The sequence below is a fragment of the Taeniopygia guttata genome, chromosome 1A, assembly GCF_048771995.1.
Source record: "Taeniopygia guttata chromosome 1A, bTaeGut7.mat, whole genome shotgun sequence".
NCBI classification, from domain to species: domain Eukaryota; kingdom Metazoa; phylum Chordata; class Aves; order Passeriformes; family Estrildidae; genus Taeniopygia; species Taeniopygia guttata.
The window spans coordinates 54,682,298-54,701,041 of record NC_133025.1 but is presented as its reverse complement, the minus strand read 5'-3'; the positions used below and the strand labels follow the sequence as shown (position 1 = coordinate 54,701,041).

General features: G+C 44.1%; 1 protein-coding gene across 4 annotated transcripts in view; it reads right to left on the bottom strand.

The window, feature by feature from the left end:
- Positions 1–10,660: 10,660 nt before the first annotated feature.
- HIPK2 (homeodomain interacting protein kinase 2) overlaps positions 10,661–18,744 on the bottom strand; it is a 127,089-nt gene continuing 119,005 nt past the window's right edge. For all 4 annotated transcript variants that reach the window (XM_030263229.4, XM_030263231.4, XM_004175918.6 and 1 more), the window contains exons 13-15: positions 15,007–15,254; positions 13,856–14,016; positions 10,661–12,107 (exon numbers count right to left, since the gene is read on the bottom strand). In XM_030263229.4, coding sequence (XP_030119089.4) covers positions 11,640–12,107; positions 13,856–14,016; positions 15,007–15,254 — 877 coding nt within the window. In that variant the 3' untranslated portion in view covers positions 10,661–11,639. The remainder of the gene's footprint in view (positions 12,108–13,855; positions 14,017–15,006; positions 15,255–18,744) is intronic.

Here is an 18,744-nt window from a genome sequence, read left to right as displayed (position 1 = left end):
GTGGCCTCCTCCTAGGTGACACTTTGGTATAATAGGAGATCCTTTGCAGGTGCCTCCAGCTTGCTCGTGAGCAAACCTCCCGGTGAAAATCAAGCAGAGCCCAAAAGGGCAGGTATGGCAATTACCAGCACAGGGTGGTTTCAGCATTTTAATGTCTATATAAGCCTTTCAAAAGTCAGCTGGGACTTGGCAAAGAGAGCAGATGAACTAAGAGCTCAGGCTAAAAGAAAATCCAGACCTGTACTTGCAGCTGATGACCACACTCCATTTGACACAGTGGGATGTAGCAGGGAGTTCTTGACTGAGCTGAACACAGCAGCTCTGAGCAGCCTCCCGTGCTCCAGTGAAGCATCTGAATGCAGATACTCTTCTGCCCTGGGAAAAAAATACACCTCACAAATCTAAATGTTACCTCAAAGAGAAGAGTCTTTATTATTAATGGTACTATTAGTGCTCTTTTTTCAACAGACTGAGGAGATTAAATAATAGTATCTGAAAACTAACCAAATGTTCTGACCAAACCTTAAGTAGCGAGAAGACAGAGACACACAAACTTTGCAGTGACTTAAAACAGTTTAATGTAATTCCAAGACAAAGTGTGATTACATTTCTACACATATACAATATGCATATGTGAGTTGACAAATTCTGATTAATAACTCGTTTCACCTCAGAGACCGAAAAAATGATCAAAAAGAAACTGTGAATAACAAGCTATAACATAGTTCACCACAACGGGACCTCCTTTCTCACCCTACAGTTAGTAATATTACAATTAAAATAACTATATTCTTCTATAATGTATTTTCTGTTAAAATCATCTCATAAATTTACAATGCTATTATTAGTTTCCAAGACTAATATAAATTCACTCCATTTTTCTACAACGAAAATGATTATTAATTAGAAGCACACAACGTCATGATGAAAAACACAAGCATTTTTTTTTAGTAGCAAGAACTTGATTGGTTAAGAATTAGTTTTCTTGTAAAACATTCTAAAGCCAAGTAAAATATCCATTCTTATAACATACCTATAATATGAGACTAAGGAATAGGTTACATATAGGTCTACAACACATCAGTTTGTTTTTGTTTTTTCTTTTAAAAGAAGAAAGACATATTACTAAAAGAAAAAAAAGAAAAAAGAGGAAGGAAAGAAAAAAAAAGGAAACAGAAAGGGACAATTCACATAGGTAAAAAGCAGTACACAAGAAAATACTGTTGCACACAATAATTTTCACAAAGATTAACATGGATTAACACTCTTATTACAGAAACCGTACAGTGAAGGAACACAACGGCTCAGGGCTTTCGTGGGGTTTCTGGGCTGAGATGATACTGTAGAGAAAGAACCACTTGAGATCCAGAGCTGGGGCAGGGGCATCTTTTCCCTTGCGACTGCAATAAGCATTTCACAGCTCTGCCCCCACCGTCCCTTAATAATTTTGGTGCAGTGTATATTAACTTCCACTTTCCATCCAGAGTATGCTGGGCCTGTGGGTAGTTGAAAGGCATAAAATGTTCCCTCCATTTCACCCCTCCCGTTTTTAAAAGGATTTTACAGCTCATTAAAACAAAATGTTTCACCCATTGGTTCATTTTTAACTACCCGAAATCTAGACTTTTCACCTTCCAAGATGCCCCTTGTTCTTCTCTCTTTCTCACTCCCTCTCTTTCTCTCTCTCACACACACTCCTTTATTAAAGCTATTAATGACACTTCCTCTCCTTTCAGAAATTGGATTTGGTATGAAATATACAGGCTACATTCTGGTTCTGCCCAAGTAGAATCTGGTACCCAAAACGCCTTGATTGCTTTGTTGGTGAAACATGGGATGTGGAGATCCTTTTTTACACCTGAAATGGTTGTGCCCTGGAATAGCTGTGGAAGTTTTGTTTCAAGAATACAGAGTAAAAAATATATAGATAAAATTTAAAAAAAACCAAACACATAAGGGATAACAGGGAAAAAAAGAAAAGCCAGAAGTGTTGTATGTAACCATGTGAGGTGGAAGCGTTGCAGAAGGGCTTTCTTTCCTTGCTGAGGGCAGAGGTGCTGTATGTAACCATCCAGATCCTATGGGATGTGCGTTGCCAGTGTTGGAAACCCCTTCTTGCCTAACAAGCTGTAAGCCAAGATATTAGACAAGACTGTGCGGCTCCTGGGGTGTGCTGGTATTTATTTGCGAGTGTGACTCCGCCCAGGAGAACAGGGGAGCAGGCGGGAGCCGGGGCAGTGGAGCCTGTTGGTTGCGTGGCGGTGCACAGTGAGGGAGGGTGGGTGTTTGCCAGCCGGCCCGAGTGCTGCTGGCACTCCTGGCCTGCCGTGTGGCACCTGCTGGCCCTGGCACTGCGGCCGGCGAGGCAGGAATGGCAACCACCGGAGCGGTGCTGGGGAGGAGGAGGCGGGCTGAACTCCCCGTACCAGGGCGCTGATTGCAATGGGAGCAGCACCAGTGCCCAGCTGCAAAGCGTCGCCGATTGCTCCTTTCCACCGCCCCTGCTGCTTGCTGACAAATACAGCCTCCTCGGGCACGGTGGAAACACAAAAGGAGCCCTCCCGTGAGCACCCCAGCTCCGCAGCTGAAGCTCAGATGTACATATACGTATTTTTAAATGTCAATTCCTGTACTTTCGGGACCTCAAAGTACCATTTTGCCCAGCAGACATTTATACCATGTTCATTGATTACCCGAGTGAGAGAATACAACAGAAAAAACTAGACAGCTAAGTGAGACCAGGGAGTGGGAAATGTGATATATCAAAATGCAAAGTACAGGGTAGCAGCAGTGGGGAACAGCATTAATAGGGACTGGCATGTGCTGAGAAAACAGAGTTGACAAGGAGATGGTGAGTGAACTTTGTATTTTGTTTACTGGTTTAAAACATTTCTGTGGTGGTGAGCATCATTTGTAAGAAAGGGGTGAACAGATGAAAGCCAAATTACAGCACTGCCTCTGAGTGGCTCACACAAACACACACACACACATGCACACTTACAAACAACCCCCCCCTCCCACCCCACCAAATAAAACAAGCATTCACTAACTCAGGAATTAATCGTTTGGCTAATGATTTATCAACAGTACAATACAATCCTTCCTATGAATATCCTTCATTCTCCTAATGTGGGTATCTTCATCCAGATGAGGATCTTACACAGAACAGTGAATTTTGTATCATGCTCCCTGCTTCAACCCAGGGAGACCTGATAAAGCACATTATTAAAACAAGCAAACAAACAAATAGCTTATCTGTTGAACTAAATCTTCAAAGCAGGTGGAGTGTTTTTTCAATCAGATTTTGGAATACATTGGATTACTTCATCTCTGGACTGACTTTCCAACACTATGTTATATCTCAAAACAGAATATACATATTAAAAACACACTTGTACTTTTCTATTTTTTAATGGGCAAAATTAAAAAAGAGGCAGCTGTACTGAGTTTTTGAAGGTGTCACTTATAAACACAAGATTTTCCTTAAAAAGTACCAGTTTAAATGTAAACTATAAAACACTGTAGTAACTATAAAATGTAGCCAGAAAACTGTTTAAGTAGCCACAGTCTATTATTCAGTTCATATTGGTTTAAAATGTGACTCATTAAATATCTTCTAGAAGGCCAAAGCATTTTACAGTAGCTATAAACATATATACTTACATGTGCATTTTAACATCACAATTGATTAAAATACATAAAAGAGTAATCTATTCCTTGGTTTAATTTTTTTTCTTTTTAAAGATTCACTATCTTCAAAATTCACTCAAGCAACAATGACCAGGGTGGGCATTTATCGCTATTCTGCCCCTATGGAGTTCAGTCTTTGAATCAAAGTTCAAGCTGGCTACATGATTTCAGAAAGGCTAAAACCAGGATGAATGCCCACATTTGAGGTAATTATTGCCATTAGGTCACAGTTTGTGTAATGTAAGTGTATTTAAATCCTTCTTTTAAAAAAGCAAAAGTATCCCACAGTACCGGGGGATACCCATTGAAGCAATCAGAATCCTGATCAGTGGGTTTGCTTCCAAAGGAGCCAGCGGTCCCAGAGCACAAGGCACTCCCAGGACAGCCGCCAACCAGCCTAGAGCTCAGGCAAGCAAGCCTGCAACAAGCCTTTTTAAAGTTTTTTTTTAAAGAAAAGGAAAACATAACAAAAAAAAAATGGCATAAAATAGACGGGTAACTTTCCTGATCAGAATTCCAGACCAAAGCTTTTCTATCCATCTTATTCCTTTCCAAACAGTTTGCTGAAAAATCAAAATACATTGGCTTAAATATTAACTCTATGCCAGCACTGCAAAAACTCCTTGGCTATGTTCTGAAAGTGGGATAAGCTTTGCTTTTGCTGAGCATTGTTGCCCCATTGCTTTCTGTTTCAAAGAGGAAACCTTGTTTGAAAGAAAGAAAGAAGAGGAAGAAAGAAATGAGGATGAAAATAAGGGGGGAGGGAGGGGAGGAAGAAGAGAGGGAAGGAGGGAGGGAGAAAGGAAGGAGGGAAGGAAGGAGGGAAGGAAGGAAGGAAGGAAGGAAGGAAGGAAGGAAGGAAGGAAGGAAGGAAGGAAGGAAGGAAGGAAGGAAGGAAGGAAGGAAGGAAGGAAGGAAGGAAGGAAGGAAGGAAGGAAGGAAGGAAGGAAGGAAGGAAGGAAGGAAGGAAGGAAGGAAGGAAGGAAGGAAGGAAGGAAGGAAGGAAGGAAGGAAGGAAGGAAGGAAGGAAGGAAGGAAGGAAGGAAGGAAGGAAGGAAGGAAGGAAGGAAGGAAGGAAGGAAGGAAGGAAGGAAGGAAGGAAGGAAGGAAGGAAGGAAAAAAATCCCTGGCTGTCAGAAGTACACACAAGTATTTACAAGGTTTGTGTGAATCTGCACACAGTTCCCCTCACAGCAAAAGAGTTAAGAACAGAGATGTCACAATATTTATCAGTGCAGTAAAAAATATCATTTTTGGAAAAAAATATACCTTTAGTATTGCCTTTCTTAGATTAACTATGATAAGCAAAAGATTAAAAACAAAAAACTTTATCTTCAAACACACATGAATAGTCTGTTATAGCAGCACTGCTAAAACTGGAAGGACAAAGCTAACCCGTAAATGAGAAACAGGAGTTTCAAACCACAAATGCCGAACACAAAACCTCCTAGTATGCTTCATAAGACTTCTGAAGAACCAAGCCAATCTACCATTCAAATTTCACTCTCAACACACACAAATGCTCTAAAACCACGTCTTCCCACTGAAAGCATTTGACACATGCAGAACCCAGGTCAGTTTACCTCCAGACCGGTTCTCACACCACCACCTGCATCAGCAGCTCCTCACAGGTAACCACTGCCTCTGGGGTCCCTCACAACAATCACATTTGTCACAGGGGACAAGGAGCCCTTGAGCACAGAGTCTTTGTGAGCCCAGCTCCTCTGCACGCTGCCAGGCCTTCGTTCCAGGGCCACCCCTGCTGTGGGTCTTGCCATGTGCCTGGGGTGCCGGGTGAGCATGGTGGCATCACAGCAATACCCACAGGTGAGGAGGATGGACCACAGAGATGGAGACCAGCTTGGAAAGCCCAGCTCCTCTAACCCAGTGCAGTACTCCTGCAAGGAGTCTACGCACAGCCACCGACAACAGGACTGGCACCATTTCTTCATGCACCTCACTCAGCATCTGCCTCCCAGGGTGAAATTGTCACCGTCATCAGAGGCAGCTTTGTTGGAATACGGCAGTGGGGGAACCTCAGCAGCAGACAACCATTTCCTCCCTATGTCTGGAGGGAGAAAAATGATTTGTAGGCACAGAAGTGGGCCTCAAGAAATAAGCTGGGGATTCCAGGTACTTTGGATACAGGTCCTTCTCACAGGAGCACCAGAAGGATGATGTAGATAAGTGCCCAGGACCACAGATCAACTGCTTTGAAGCTCACACAGCAAATGGGACCATGGTAGGGACAGCTATGTCAACAGGAAGAGGGAAAACATTCACTTCCCACACCTTCCCATCTGTATTGCCTGCTCAAGGCAGACTTTGCATACAGGCATCCAGGGTTTGGCCCACAAGTAGCACTGCAGATCTCTAATGACTGCAAAGCCATGGAAGAACACAAGTTTAAGTCCAACACTCTTATCCAGCTGTGTCTGGCCTGACCACGTCATCATTGTTTGGATATCGGGAGAAAGTTTTTCACCCTTAGGGTGGTTGGGCACTGGAACAGGCTTCCCAGGGAAGTGGTCACAGCACCACGCCTGACAGAGTTCAAGAAGCATTTGGACAATGCCCTCAGGCACATGGTGTCATTCTTGGGGTGTCCTGTGCAGGGCCAGGAGTTGGACTTGGTGTTGATAGGTCCCTTGCAACTCAGCATATTCTATGACTTTATGAACCCACAGAACAAAATCAGTGTCCTAAATCCAGAGACACTACAGAAGCATGCAGAGCATCCAGAAGCTTATCCCCACTACACAGATCACCATTTGCACACTGCAATGTCACCACTAAAACACTTAAATTAATGTGAACAAAAACAAGAGAAGAAAAAGGTTTTTGACATCCCCTACAGTTTAGGATAGCAGCAATATTTAGTGTGAATTTCTCTGCTGATCAAGCTAGCTACTCGAATAGATGTCAGAAACTTGAGAAAGAGAGAAAGAAAAAAAGAAGGCAATAGAAAGATTGAGTTCCATGGTGTATCCTCATTGCCTGGTGCTCATGACTCATGGCTTCCTTTAATTTCTGGAGTAGATGGGCGTCTCTTTCTCTCTTTTTTTTTAAAAATAAAGTATCTTTGGTTAAAGAAAAAAGCAGGTTTATTGCCCTTCAAATTGCTAATGGAATTGCCTTCAAACCAAATTACAATACATAATCCCTTGAATATATAAAAAAGGAAAAATGTCACAGTCAAAATGTCCCTTTCTTGGAATGTTTTGTGTATTACACCAAAACTACTAGAGAAAGAGAGAGAATTAGAGACCTGCCAAAGCCCAGTTTGTTTGGTACAAGCAGGTAAAACCTGCCAAGGAAGATGCACTTGCATTTGCTCTCTCAAATGACTGGATTTAACCACTCTACAGTGAGATGTACTTCCATTTGGGTTTTCCAGTCTGCTCATGTTAGTGTTTCTCTGCCCTCCCTCCTGCATTCTGACCTCACAGCAGGCAACAGAACACCCTCCTGAGGAGAGACAATGTCTCTGCTCCCTTCTGCTTCCTGCACAGGCAGAATGCAAGAGGACATGATAGGCAAAACAACCACTTTTTCACTCTGCCAGCCATAAGCCACCCATAAAACTTCCAGTATCTAAACATTCTCCCACCCCCACAAGCTTCCACACCATGTACTCCATGCACACAAGGAACACCAACTGAACCAAACCATGCCAATCCCATTTCCTCTCCAAGGACTCTGCAAGCGAAACCAGCTGGCTATTATTATGTGTGTGGTACTGACAGCATGCAAAGCTTTTATTTCCTCTGCTGAAATGACTGTGTTTCCCCTATGACCAACCACACCTTCATCCATACAATTCCTTTATATAAGCATGAGGGAGGAGGTGTTGCTCAGCTCCCTTATATCTACCAGAAAACACAGCTCTCATGCAGTGCTGCACCATGAAAGCAATCTGATGGCTGTGCTGTGCATCTCTTGTAATCAGCATCCCATCACCATGACCGTCTGGCAGAGCAGCAACTCCAGGATGGACAATGTGAAAGATGGCTCCTCTGACATGCACTATAACCCTTCTCTCTGCCAATCTGTGCTGTTGTAAAAGTTCCACTGCCAAATACCCCTCAAAATCAGATCTGAGCCCATGTCAGAGAGCAGGCCAGGAAAATGCAATTAATACAAGTAAAACACTACTGTGACTGAGACTGCAACCTTCCATGCTTCACTAATCGTAGGCCAGAGGAGCACATGAACAAGTATTTAACTCGAAGTTCTTTAGCAAAGCACTCAAGTGCATGATGAACTTATAGTCGTTGCTGAAGTCTTATAATTTTTTTATGGAATTTAAATTCAGTTACTGCTTCCCCTTATTCTAAAATAGCAGGTGATGCAAATCAAACCATAAATACCTAAACCGTAGCAACCAGAACATCATAACAAAATTCCACAACAAATAATTGTAAAAGAAGGGTAAAATCTACCTCAGGAACAAACAAAGAAAAAAAATCAAACCAAGCATCCTGGCCTGTGGACACCTAATTAGTCTTCGGTGAGAGTGGAAGAGCAGGTGAGGGACACTGCCCTGTCTGCAGCCATGCTTTACCCAGCTAATGCCATCTGTGTGTGCCAGTGTTCTTTATCCAGTGATGGGACTGTGAGCCACCCTTGTGGCTCTGCTGCAGCTCCTTCCATAGCCCTGTTTCTGGAGACCCATCCATCTATCCGTGCCCTCCTTTAGGAAAACCAAACCCTTAATACACAGTGTGGCCTTGTGTTCTTTGCAAGAGCTCAATGATCATGGCTTTGAGCACAAATGAGTCTTAATCTTGTATAAACGTCCTTTCAAACTAAGGGATGGTGAGCTGGACCCTGGGGCACCAAGGTCCTTACCTGCTTTTGATCCAGCTCTCCTGACAGATCATTATGTTAGCTGCTGTCAGGTGTTGGCTTCTGAATGAATGTTTCTGGACTTATCCTGAAATGCAGATGTGACCCAGAGGAAAACTCCTGTTCCTCAAGGCCATAACCACTCTCACTGAGCGGTCTCATTCCCCCAGATTAGTGGCAGAGTTTTCATCATCAGAATAATCTCGTTTCTCCTTCCTCCTGCAGTTCTCATAATCACAGTAACCCTTCCAATGCCACTGATGAAGAGAAATAAAATTAACAACAATAACAACAATAAGAGAAAAAAACCCAAAAACTTTAAGGAATGCGTGTGCAATTAAAACCCAGAGTAAAATATAATAATAATAAAATAATAATCATAACCACCATACAATAAAATAACATTATCTTTCCTTTTCATGACATAAGCAGCATGACGCTCTCGCTCCCAAACTGGTGAGAGAGGAGAGGAATGCAAGAGAGAGAGCAGGGCTTTATTTTCCTGCCTTAGACAAAAGGGGACATGTCTTTCCAAAACACGAGTGGGGGTAAGGTGCATAGGCTGCTGGGAGATTGCATCCTCATCTACAGTATATTGAGCTGGAATGAAGGACAGGCAGGAGAAGAAAACTGTGCAAGAGTAGCCCAGGAACCAGAGCTAGTAACCAGGAAGGTTATTTGGTGGTTTGCCAGAAGACAATAGCCTTGTTCAACAGCCTATGCATAGCAGGATCCCTTCGTCTTCCAGGCCAGCCAAGCACTTACTGCAAAACAGTGTATTTGTGCTTGTATTTCTGTCAGCTTTTCCAACCTGAGAGAGCCTCCTTCCTCAGTGCCGCTCAGGGAACCCATCCCTCACCCCCCTGCCAACAAACCTGCTATTTTCCAGCATCTTGCAAAACACCTGACTACTTCATGCTCTTGTAACACAAGGAAATGTAGAGTGGAACTGAGCAGCCCCATAGACTTCAGCTTTCATGGAAACGTTCTACCAAATTCCTTTCTCTCCTTCCTCCTCAGGACATCCATAGGCAAGATGGTACTGATGCACCAGTGCAAGTGCCATTACCAGGGAAACTCCCCGCTGAACCAGACCAATGACAGGAAAGGCTCTCTATAGAAACTGCTGGAAAACAAAACAACCATGTAGCATTCCTTGATGTGGAGGACCAACCTACTCTCCAGTTCCAGGGTCACTCTGCCACTGCAGGCAGTTTTTTGGGGTGTAGGTGAAAAGAGAGCAGGGGAGGCACACAGTATCACAGCTATGTTAGAGTGGGTAAGGCTCTATGTATTACAATACTCTTTTCACTTAAGAAACCTGAGATTGACTCTCTCAACTGGATTTTCTCATGCTTGCTTTGGGAGTCCAGCCCTTTCCTGACCCTTTCTCATCAACAGACACAGTGAGAGATGTTGGCAACAACTAGTGTTTCCCCCTATGAAGGACTAAATTTTTGTTCCCATTTCAGACACATGATCAGGACAACCTGATGATGAGAGTGGACACTGTCCTCCCACTCCATCGAGAACATCAGCAAACAGCAGAATGAGAATTCAGTTTCCAGGGAGGAAACCTGCTATTTTAACAGGACAGAAACAGGACCAGTCCACAAATGAGTCCCCAGACCCTCTGGGTCCTCACAACTGACCTGGTTGCTTCCAACCCATCCAGTGCTTGACAAAACACCCAGTTATATGCACTTCTGACCCCGATGAGCCACCCCAACATCTCGCCAAGTGAGCTACGATTGACGATGTGAGAAAAAAACCCAACATCACCAGCAGGAGAAAATCGGCAGTAACAACCCCCTCCCCAACCCCCGCCCCACCCCCCCCAAAACAAAAACAGAAAAAAAGAAGAAGAAGAAAAAGAAAGAAAAAGAGCTGAGAGTAAATTCCAACTAGCCTCAGTCAGTTTCTAGGAGTACCAGTGGAAGTAAACCCTTAAACCGCGTCTGTAGTTTGGTAAGGCACTACGAGGGAATGATGTAAAACTAAGACTGTGACAGTTGTAATGGCTGTGCCGAGGAACACATCACAGAGAGAAGGCAGCATCTGCACTCACACACACACACACACACCTGGACAATCACATTGTTACATGCCTATGTTATATCACTTTTCTTTGTGCAATCACATTGAGGAATAGTCTATTGGTATCGTTGAAGTTCAACACAAAAGAGTAAAAAGGGGTATGACCTGTATAGTGCTACATTCTACCGGGGCTGGGAGCAGGGGGGTTGGGGGCAGCTAAAATGTCTCCTCCTATACTAAAATGGCTAGGGATTGAAAAGGAACATTTCCCAAAAAAACCAAACCAAAACAAAACAAACCTAAAAAAATTACAACTGAAATCCAACATACATTTTTAGAGATCTTGTTTAGGAATAGCATTTCTCAGGGATTTATCCAGTGTGTTCAAGAAGAGGGAGAAACATCCCCATTGCTTCTGCTCTCAATCAGTGCTGCACGGCCTGTTTTGCCCAGGTGTGTTTAAGTTTAGTGGTGTTAGGCCCAAATTCAGAGCACTGGAACAACGTTTGGTCCTCCACCCTCAGTGTCCCTTACCCACTTTCTTTTTCTGTTAAAAATCCCCCCAAACCTATGTATACTCTGGGATACAAAAACTGCTGTATAATCCCTTTGAAATGCTGGATAAATCCCTAATCCACATACCTACAGGATTAAAAACCTAATGGATTTCATTTTAGGTGTTCTGGACAACAAATTTCTAAATATAGCTCACTACTGGATGAAAATAACCTTTAAAAGTCTGTTGGTGAAGTTCTTCAAAAGACAGGACCCGCTGGAGGGTCCTTCTCCTTCTCTCTTTCTCTCTAGTTTGGTGCAGAATGGTTGGTTTTTTTGTGGTTTATTTTTTTTTCTGTTCTTTTTTTCCATTTTCTTTTTTTTTAAATAAAAATTGTAGAATTGGTTTTCCCCCTTCTTTCCTCTTTTTCTTTTCTTCCTAAAGTCTCCTTCGTTCAAGTTTCACACGAGCCTCCCATTGCATTGTTAGTTTGTCATGTTCTTCAATACAAAAGCGGCTGCCTCACTCCCCCCAGGCTGGGTGCGTCTCCCGCTCTTTATTCCAGTGTTTAGATGTAAGGGTACTGGTTGACCTTGGTGGGGCTCAGTGGGTATCCAGTGTAGACTGTGGAGGCTGGAGAAGCACTGATATAGGTCTGATGGGCAAACTGAGCCTGGTACTGACTCGGGTGGATGGTGGGCGAGGGCAGGACGCGCGGGCCCATGCTGACAGGGACCTGGTGGACGATGCTGGCGGGGTAGGTGGTGTGCTGCACCGCGTGCCGGGCGGAGCCTTGCGAGGCCACCAGGTGCGCGACGGTGCCCGTGGAGCCCAGGGCGGCGGGGGCGGTGTATGTGTACAGGTGGGGCTGGGTGGGCAGGTGAGCAGCTGCAGCCGCGGCCAGGTGGGGATGAACCGTACCGTGGCTGGGGCTGTTGTGCGGGAAGGAGTATGGGGCCTGAGCTATCGTTGGAGTGATGTAGGCTTGCTGTCTCCGGTGACTCCCTGTGCGGTCAGTCGAGATGTGCTGCTGGCCCTGGATAAAGACAGCAACAGTGATAGGTGGTTACAAGACAAGAGATGGCTCTTTACCTCCTCAGTAGTGTCTGGGATCCTCCCTGCAACACCAGGACAGCCTCAAAAAAGTCTCCTGAGATATTCCTGACACCTTCAGCATCACCAGTCTTCCCTTGGGAAATGAGTGACAGCAGTGGATCCCTCACAAGCCCATACATTGACCAAAATGACCCCCAGAAGGTAAGCAAGTCCCCCAGTCTGAGCTACAGCCTGCTGACACAACTACCAAAAGACACAACCTTGGATGCCCAGCTCCTAAGAACATCCTCCTCAAGTCCAGTTGCTCAGGCAACAAGTGTTTTTTGTTAGTGAACACTCTGATGACAAATTGTGGTCTGCAGATAGCTCAGGGGAATGAGATTGCCTAACTATGCCTGGAACAGGCAATTTATTTTTGTTCAGTTTGGGTATTTGCAGTTAATGATTTCCTTGGTTAGTAAAAATAACCACATTATTTTTTAAAGAGAAAACTCTCAGCTTGATTAGATCCTGCAGGTGCCTGGTGCCCTCACTGTCCTCAGCTAAAATTACATGTGCACAGGAAACTTCTAGCAGTGGGAATGGACAAATGTACTTTTTGTTTCCAGGGATTTTTTAAGTTGTTTTCTTGCATTGCACAAAAATGTAGGGAGTTTTCCCAGTCATTTGTAGTCAGAGTATTAAATTACCAATAAAGCAGGAATTAGAAGACAAGAAGGAAAATGCTCCATGCTATTTCCTTCTATTCTTCCAAACCTTTTCATCCTTTTTGTAAGCACACTCTGTGCTGTTACTGTGGAAATATAGTAGCCACACTCGTCCCCAACTCTTGCAAAGAGCATCTTGCCCACTTCCTCCATTTTAACACACTTTTATTTAAAAATTGTTCACATTTTAAAATTCCCTCTGCATATTGAAGGAGAACAGACACTCTTCTCATTACATTATTTTTCTTTTTAAAAAACAGTTCTGCTAATATCCAGCTCTGGATGTGGACCCAGCACTGTCCTCTGAGCTCTCCAGACTTTCTCCTCTTGAAACACTGGTAACTGAGCCATAACTTCCCTACTCTTCTCAGCTCACCTCAGGAAGAGAGAGGCCCCAGGTGCGGGATGTGAAAAGGGCATTATTTTCTGCAGCTCCTGGGAAGCTCCCTAGGAGTTCTGATCACAGACTGGGAAACATCTCAAGAACTACTTGCTGCCAAGAAATGGGATTTGTCCAGATCTCAGCCCAGCTTTATCACAGGGTGGATCAAACACATTACATGAGGTCACCTATATATATAGAGGCTCTGGTTCGCTTTGTCCCACCTGATGGGACTTCTCTCCCAGTCCCGCAGCTGGGCTTATTTGCTCTTTTCACTTGGAAGATATTCTCCCCATGGTTGCTTACAGCTAAGGAGAATTCAATCCTTCCTACATGCTTCTGCTCCACTCTTGTGGCTAAGCCCTTCATTTCCCCTCTCCCGTTATTCCCACTCACACTATTAGGTCATCAAACTTCAGAACACACAGGAGGAGTACCCCCAGCCCACTCAGGGGTGTGATCTGCACTACCTCTGCTGCCTGAGCTGGAAGATCAAGGTCTGCAGTCAAATATTAACAAGTTGATCAAACTCAACATAGGGTCCAACTGTCACTAGACTGGAAGAGGACAGCCCATGATGGAGGAGTGGTAGGTAATAGCTGGATGATGCACCACCAAAATCAGTCTTGGTTGACTTACCTGACTTAGATTTAGAGGCTGCTGCTGCTGGAAATGTGCTCCTGGTCGCTGCTGCCTATAGGCAACGGCTCCAGACGAGCTCCCTGAAGAGTGACCGCTGGTGGAGGTCACGGTGCTGGAGGACTTGGACTTGTAGGAGGATGAGTGGTGACTGGTGGTGACTGTGCCAGGAAAGGAAACACATTTGTAGCTTACATGACATTGTTTAATTGCTCACCCTACCTTTTCCTCACCGAGTCTCCTCCAGAGTGGCTTTTGGGAGGAGACATACAACAGAAGCAGGTTAAGAAAACTGTTTCTCTCAATTAACAGAATTCCTCAGTAGGGCTTGATATACATGACAGGCCTGTTATCCTAGAGGCAGACAAACAGACCTCATTAACTGGACCCAAAGCAGGTCTGGAGCAGGCTTTACAGATCCTTCAGAACCATAAGACAATGTTCTGCCGGCAGAACTGTACAACGCAGGTACAAATCCCAAGGAGAGGAAGGAAAGTATGGTGTGCACAGCTTAAAAAAGCCCTGGCTTGCCTAACGTCAGGTGGGTGGGAAGGGAGGGAGAACGAGCTCACCCTTTGAGCCTTTGTGTTCAACAGCATCCAAAGCAAGGACTGCCAAGAAGCTCAAAGCCAACAGCTTCAGGCCAGACTTCCACCATAAAGCCCTTTTCAACACATCACACTATCTAGCATTGCAGAGGTTCTGGATGAGCAAACCTCATAAGTCCACAGGGAAGGTCCTGGGAAATGTTCTTCCCAGGAACATCAGCAAGTTTGGATGAAAATTCACATGTTTTCAATCTTCTACCCGTTTTAATGAAAGCCTATGGAAAGGCAAGGCAGCAAAGGTTCACACTTGCATTTGGGTGCCTTTCATATCAAGTGTCGAGCTAAAGGCTGCATTCTGTTCTTGGGATTGTACAGAACTAACTGGGACTGACACTTGACCCACGACTCCTGAGTGAACTAGGGCACATAAATAATGCAATATGGCTACCAAGAATAGACGTGTCACTCGAGAGACGTGCAGGAGCACAGTTTCTTTGGAAAACAAACCAACCAACCAAACAAAATGAAACTGAACAATGAGATTCTTCCAAGATAAATCATTTATTTCTTACTAATTTTCTTGACGGAAGAGGTGCAATTTACCTGGTGCCAGGCTATCGCACTCTACCAACACCTCACTGGCCTGGGTTTTCAGTGGTGGCACGATGATCGTTCGGGGGTTCCCACTGCAGTGAGTCTCTGGAACCCCTTTGGTGTCGTAGCTGTTCCCATTATTCTGCCCTGTGCGATGTTGCACGGTGTAAGGGCTGTTGTTGCTGGAGGAATCGGAGTAGGGGGAGTCATGCACGGTGACACAGCTGATGACATTCTTCCTTTGCTTGGACAAGGTGCTGCAACACAAGCAGACAAGTGGAAAGAGTGAACAGGCAATGATCGACTTGACACCATTAGAAGGCTCTGCCCGTGGCAGAAGAGCTCCATAAGGACAAAGCACAGCCTTCAGTCCTCTGCCGGAAAGAGGCTGCTTAAGCCAAATCCCGGGCTTCAAAACTCCCTCGTTACTATTCCAGGAAAGCCTCCATGGAGGTCAAGGAGTGAGTAAGACATTGTGGATAGATCTTATATTCACACTGCTTAGAATAGCACTGAACCAGACTGCCAGATTTATTTTCAGACTGCTTTTTATGTATGTGTGCAGTAGAAGCCCAGCAGTTATACTATGCTTTGTTGCAAGTCTCACCACCCACACAAAAACGTGGCAGTTTCTTCCAGCCTTTCAGCAATGATTTAATAATAGATGCTATGACTTTTCAAGCTTAAATTCCATGAATCTACAAAACACACACCATTCTATTTACTAAGATGGTACAATGGGCATACATTCTCAATAAGCATTGAAAAAGAGGAATAAGTGAGAAAGAAATGAATGAAGTATGCTTTTGGATTTTCTTCCCTTTCTCTGAACAGGCTCTGGGTCTCCTGACTCTAGTGTAGATTATCAAGGTCCTGCTGCAACTAATCTATCTATGACATCAAAAAAGTGATTAAAAAGGCACATCAACACTTCCAAGATTAGTGCTGGAAGTTCATTAGACTAGACTGCATGAGTGCGATTGGGATTTGCTCAGGCTATTGTGTCTAATTATTCTTCATGGTTTCTCCTTCCTGTTATGAGCTTGTTTAGGGAGAAAAAGAGAGAGCAAGAAAGAGGAGGGAGGAAGGGGGATGGTGAAGATTTGCTTAAATGGCTCACATCCTTGACAGAGCACAGACCTTGACTACAGAAAATAGCTGTTATGTTTCACTGATTGCATTATGTTGTTATGGCAACTGAAGTTTTAAAAATGATGAAAAGAAATGGATAGCACATAAAAAGCTAAGTAATTAGGCTTAATGGTGGAAACAGCCCCAACAGGAACAGAAATACCATGGAGAAAAACGAATCTTAACTTCATGAGTGTGCACTTTAAACAGAGAGAGATCTCTTTCCCATGGAGCGTCCTCTCCATTTTCTCAGTCTGGCTAGTCCGGTCCAGGGAACAGCTGATTAATTTGGCCTCAGTCTGTTTGTTCCCTGGTCACCACTGTTTGAAGCTGTTTGTTCCCTGGTCTCAGCATCGCTTCTTGCCCAAAGGAAGGTGGAGCAGACACTGAGAACAGTTTCCTTCCAAGGACATTGTTTACCTATTTTATTTTTCACAGTCCTAAAGGAGCACTGGTGGGTTCCCTTCAACTTGCCCATCCCGAAGTCTCTCTGCCAGCATTCTCAACCTGCAACTCACCCCCTCTATCCCAAGACTCAAGGTTGAAAATCCATTTTCTTTTCCCTTTAAAGAACACCTTGGGTTGCTGCATTCACAAACAAGTTCACATCACACAGATATTCCCTGGGCTATCATCACAGGGTCCTGGTGCATGCTGAGGAGAACAAAAGACCATGTTGTTCTACTCACAGTGAAAAACACATTTTGAGAGGCCCCTGCCACCCTAAAAGATTGTAACTTGAAAGAGGGCAGATGATAGAGAAGGAGAGGGAGCTATTGCACAGCAGTTGGAAAGAAATCCTTCCAGGGGCAGGGATGGCTTGACAAGGAAAATATACAACAGCAAACTCTCATATTCTGGCTTTTCACAAGGAGCTGGAGAGCGCTGGATTAGAAATGGAAAGAGCAGCAGTGCATCTTAGATGGACAATGACTGTGTGTGAAGAAAGATGTAGCAGTTTGGATATGCTGCTATGAAAGAAGAATATTAGGCCAATAAAAATGACTAATATTGCATCAATATTCCCCTCTCCATCAGTAGAAAGGCCTGTAATCACACATTTATGAGTATCCATGCTGCTTGCCCTTTGCAGCTACCCTTGGCTGCCAGTTGGGAAGAGAGATATATTCTTTATCTCTGACAGTTATTACATTTTATAAAGAAAAATCAAGTCACTAAAGAGTTTTCTGACAACTGATAAGGTCTAACCATTCTTTTACAGTCCCTTCCTGATCTAAGTAGCTGAGCTGCTGAACTGGAAATACTTGCTCTCAGCTGACAATTGACATGAGAAGTTTGAGCTGTAGAACTGGAAGGGTAATTTTCTGCGTAATCTGTGCTATTTACTGTTTTAGTATGGGCATATTTTTCACCAGTTTGAGGACTTGTCAAAGCAGGGACCATGGGAAGTTTTCTCCTTCAAAGTGTTAAAACTCCTTGGTTACAATAAAAAAATCAATTATAACTGTTTGATTAAATAAGTAAGTGACCCCCAAACCCAAACCTTTCCAGAGAAAGGGACCACCTCCCATTTCATGGAAGAGAATCTGAAAAGGAGCTATGGTCCTACCAGGCCTTATGCAAGTGCTCAGCACTGCTAATATGTGTCATTTCCCAAGTCAACTGGACTATTCCTGTAACAGAGCCAAAGCCCATGGGTAAATATTTGCAGGATTAGGGTCCAAATGATCAGCTTCTCAATTCAGCAGGCTGCATAATTTCAAGCACACAAGGAGTCCCACCAAAAGCAGCTGGATTTCTGTCTCTAGGAAAAGTAGCAACTGTGGTGAATGTTACAGCAGGCAGAGAAGTCCTCAGTCTGGAGTATATGCCCAGAGCTCAGCACCTGCTGTACCAGAGCCTGCCCAGAGGTTAAGGGTGGGAATTGCAAAAACATCAAAGGCCCAACTCATGCTGAAAATCGGATGATTCACAGGCATAAAGACACACTTTAATCCAAAATGGAGGCTTTTGAAAATTTAGCCCAGCAGTTAGCATTCCCTCTACTCAAAGTCTTCTTGGTAGCCAGCAGCTTTCTCCCTTCCAGCTCCCTCTCAACTGCTCTTCCCATGTTGCAGTAATCCAGGAGTTATCTGTGTGAGGCCCAGGCTGATGGATTGCCTTCCCTGCTCACAAACTATCAGGACTGAGAGCTTTTTACCTGTTGACACAGCACTTGCCTACTCAGCAAGCTTACTGTATTCCTATAACTCAGCCACAGCTTTTGGGGATGTTTGTGCTTACACAGAAAAATACTATTAGAAGTCTTGCCCCCTTCCTATTAAGCGCTCTCCAAGCCTGGTAATTGCTTTCCCTCCTGCATGCACAGAAGCAGCAGCAAATGTGATTCAGTAGTTTGGGAAGTTGGTCTGTGGTCCTGGGCAGTTTGTGTGCCTGCCTGCATTATGTGGGGAGGTATTTTTTAAATCTCCAGAGGACGGAGGGGGAAAAGACTGGTGAACTGGCAGCAAATCCATCCACATAGAATAAAAAGCATTGAGTCAGGTAGGCCTTTTAACCCTTACTGCCTGGGTTTGTGTCCCCCCTTTTGGAACAGCAGATAAAATAAGCATTGCTTTGTACTTTTATTATTAGCTTGTGAGTAGTATCCCGTTC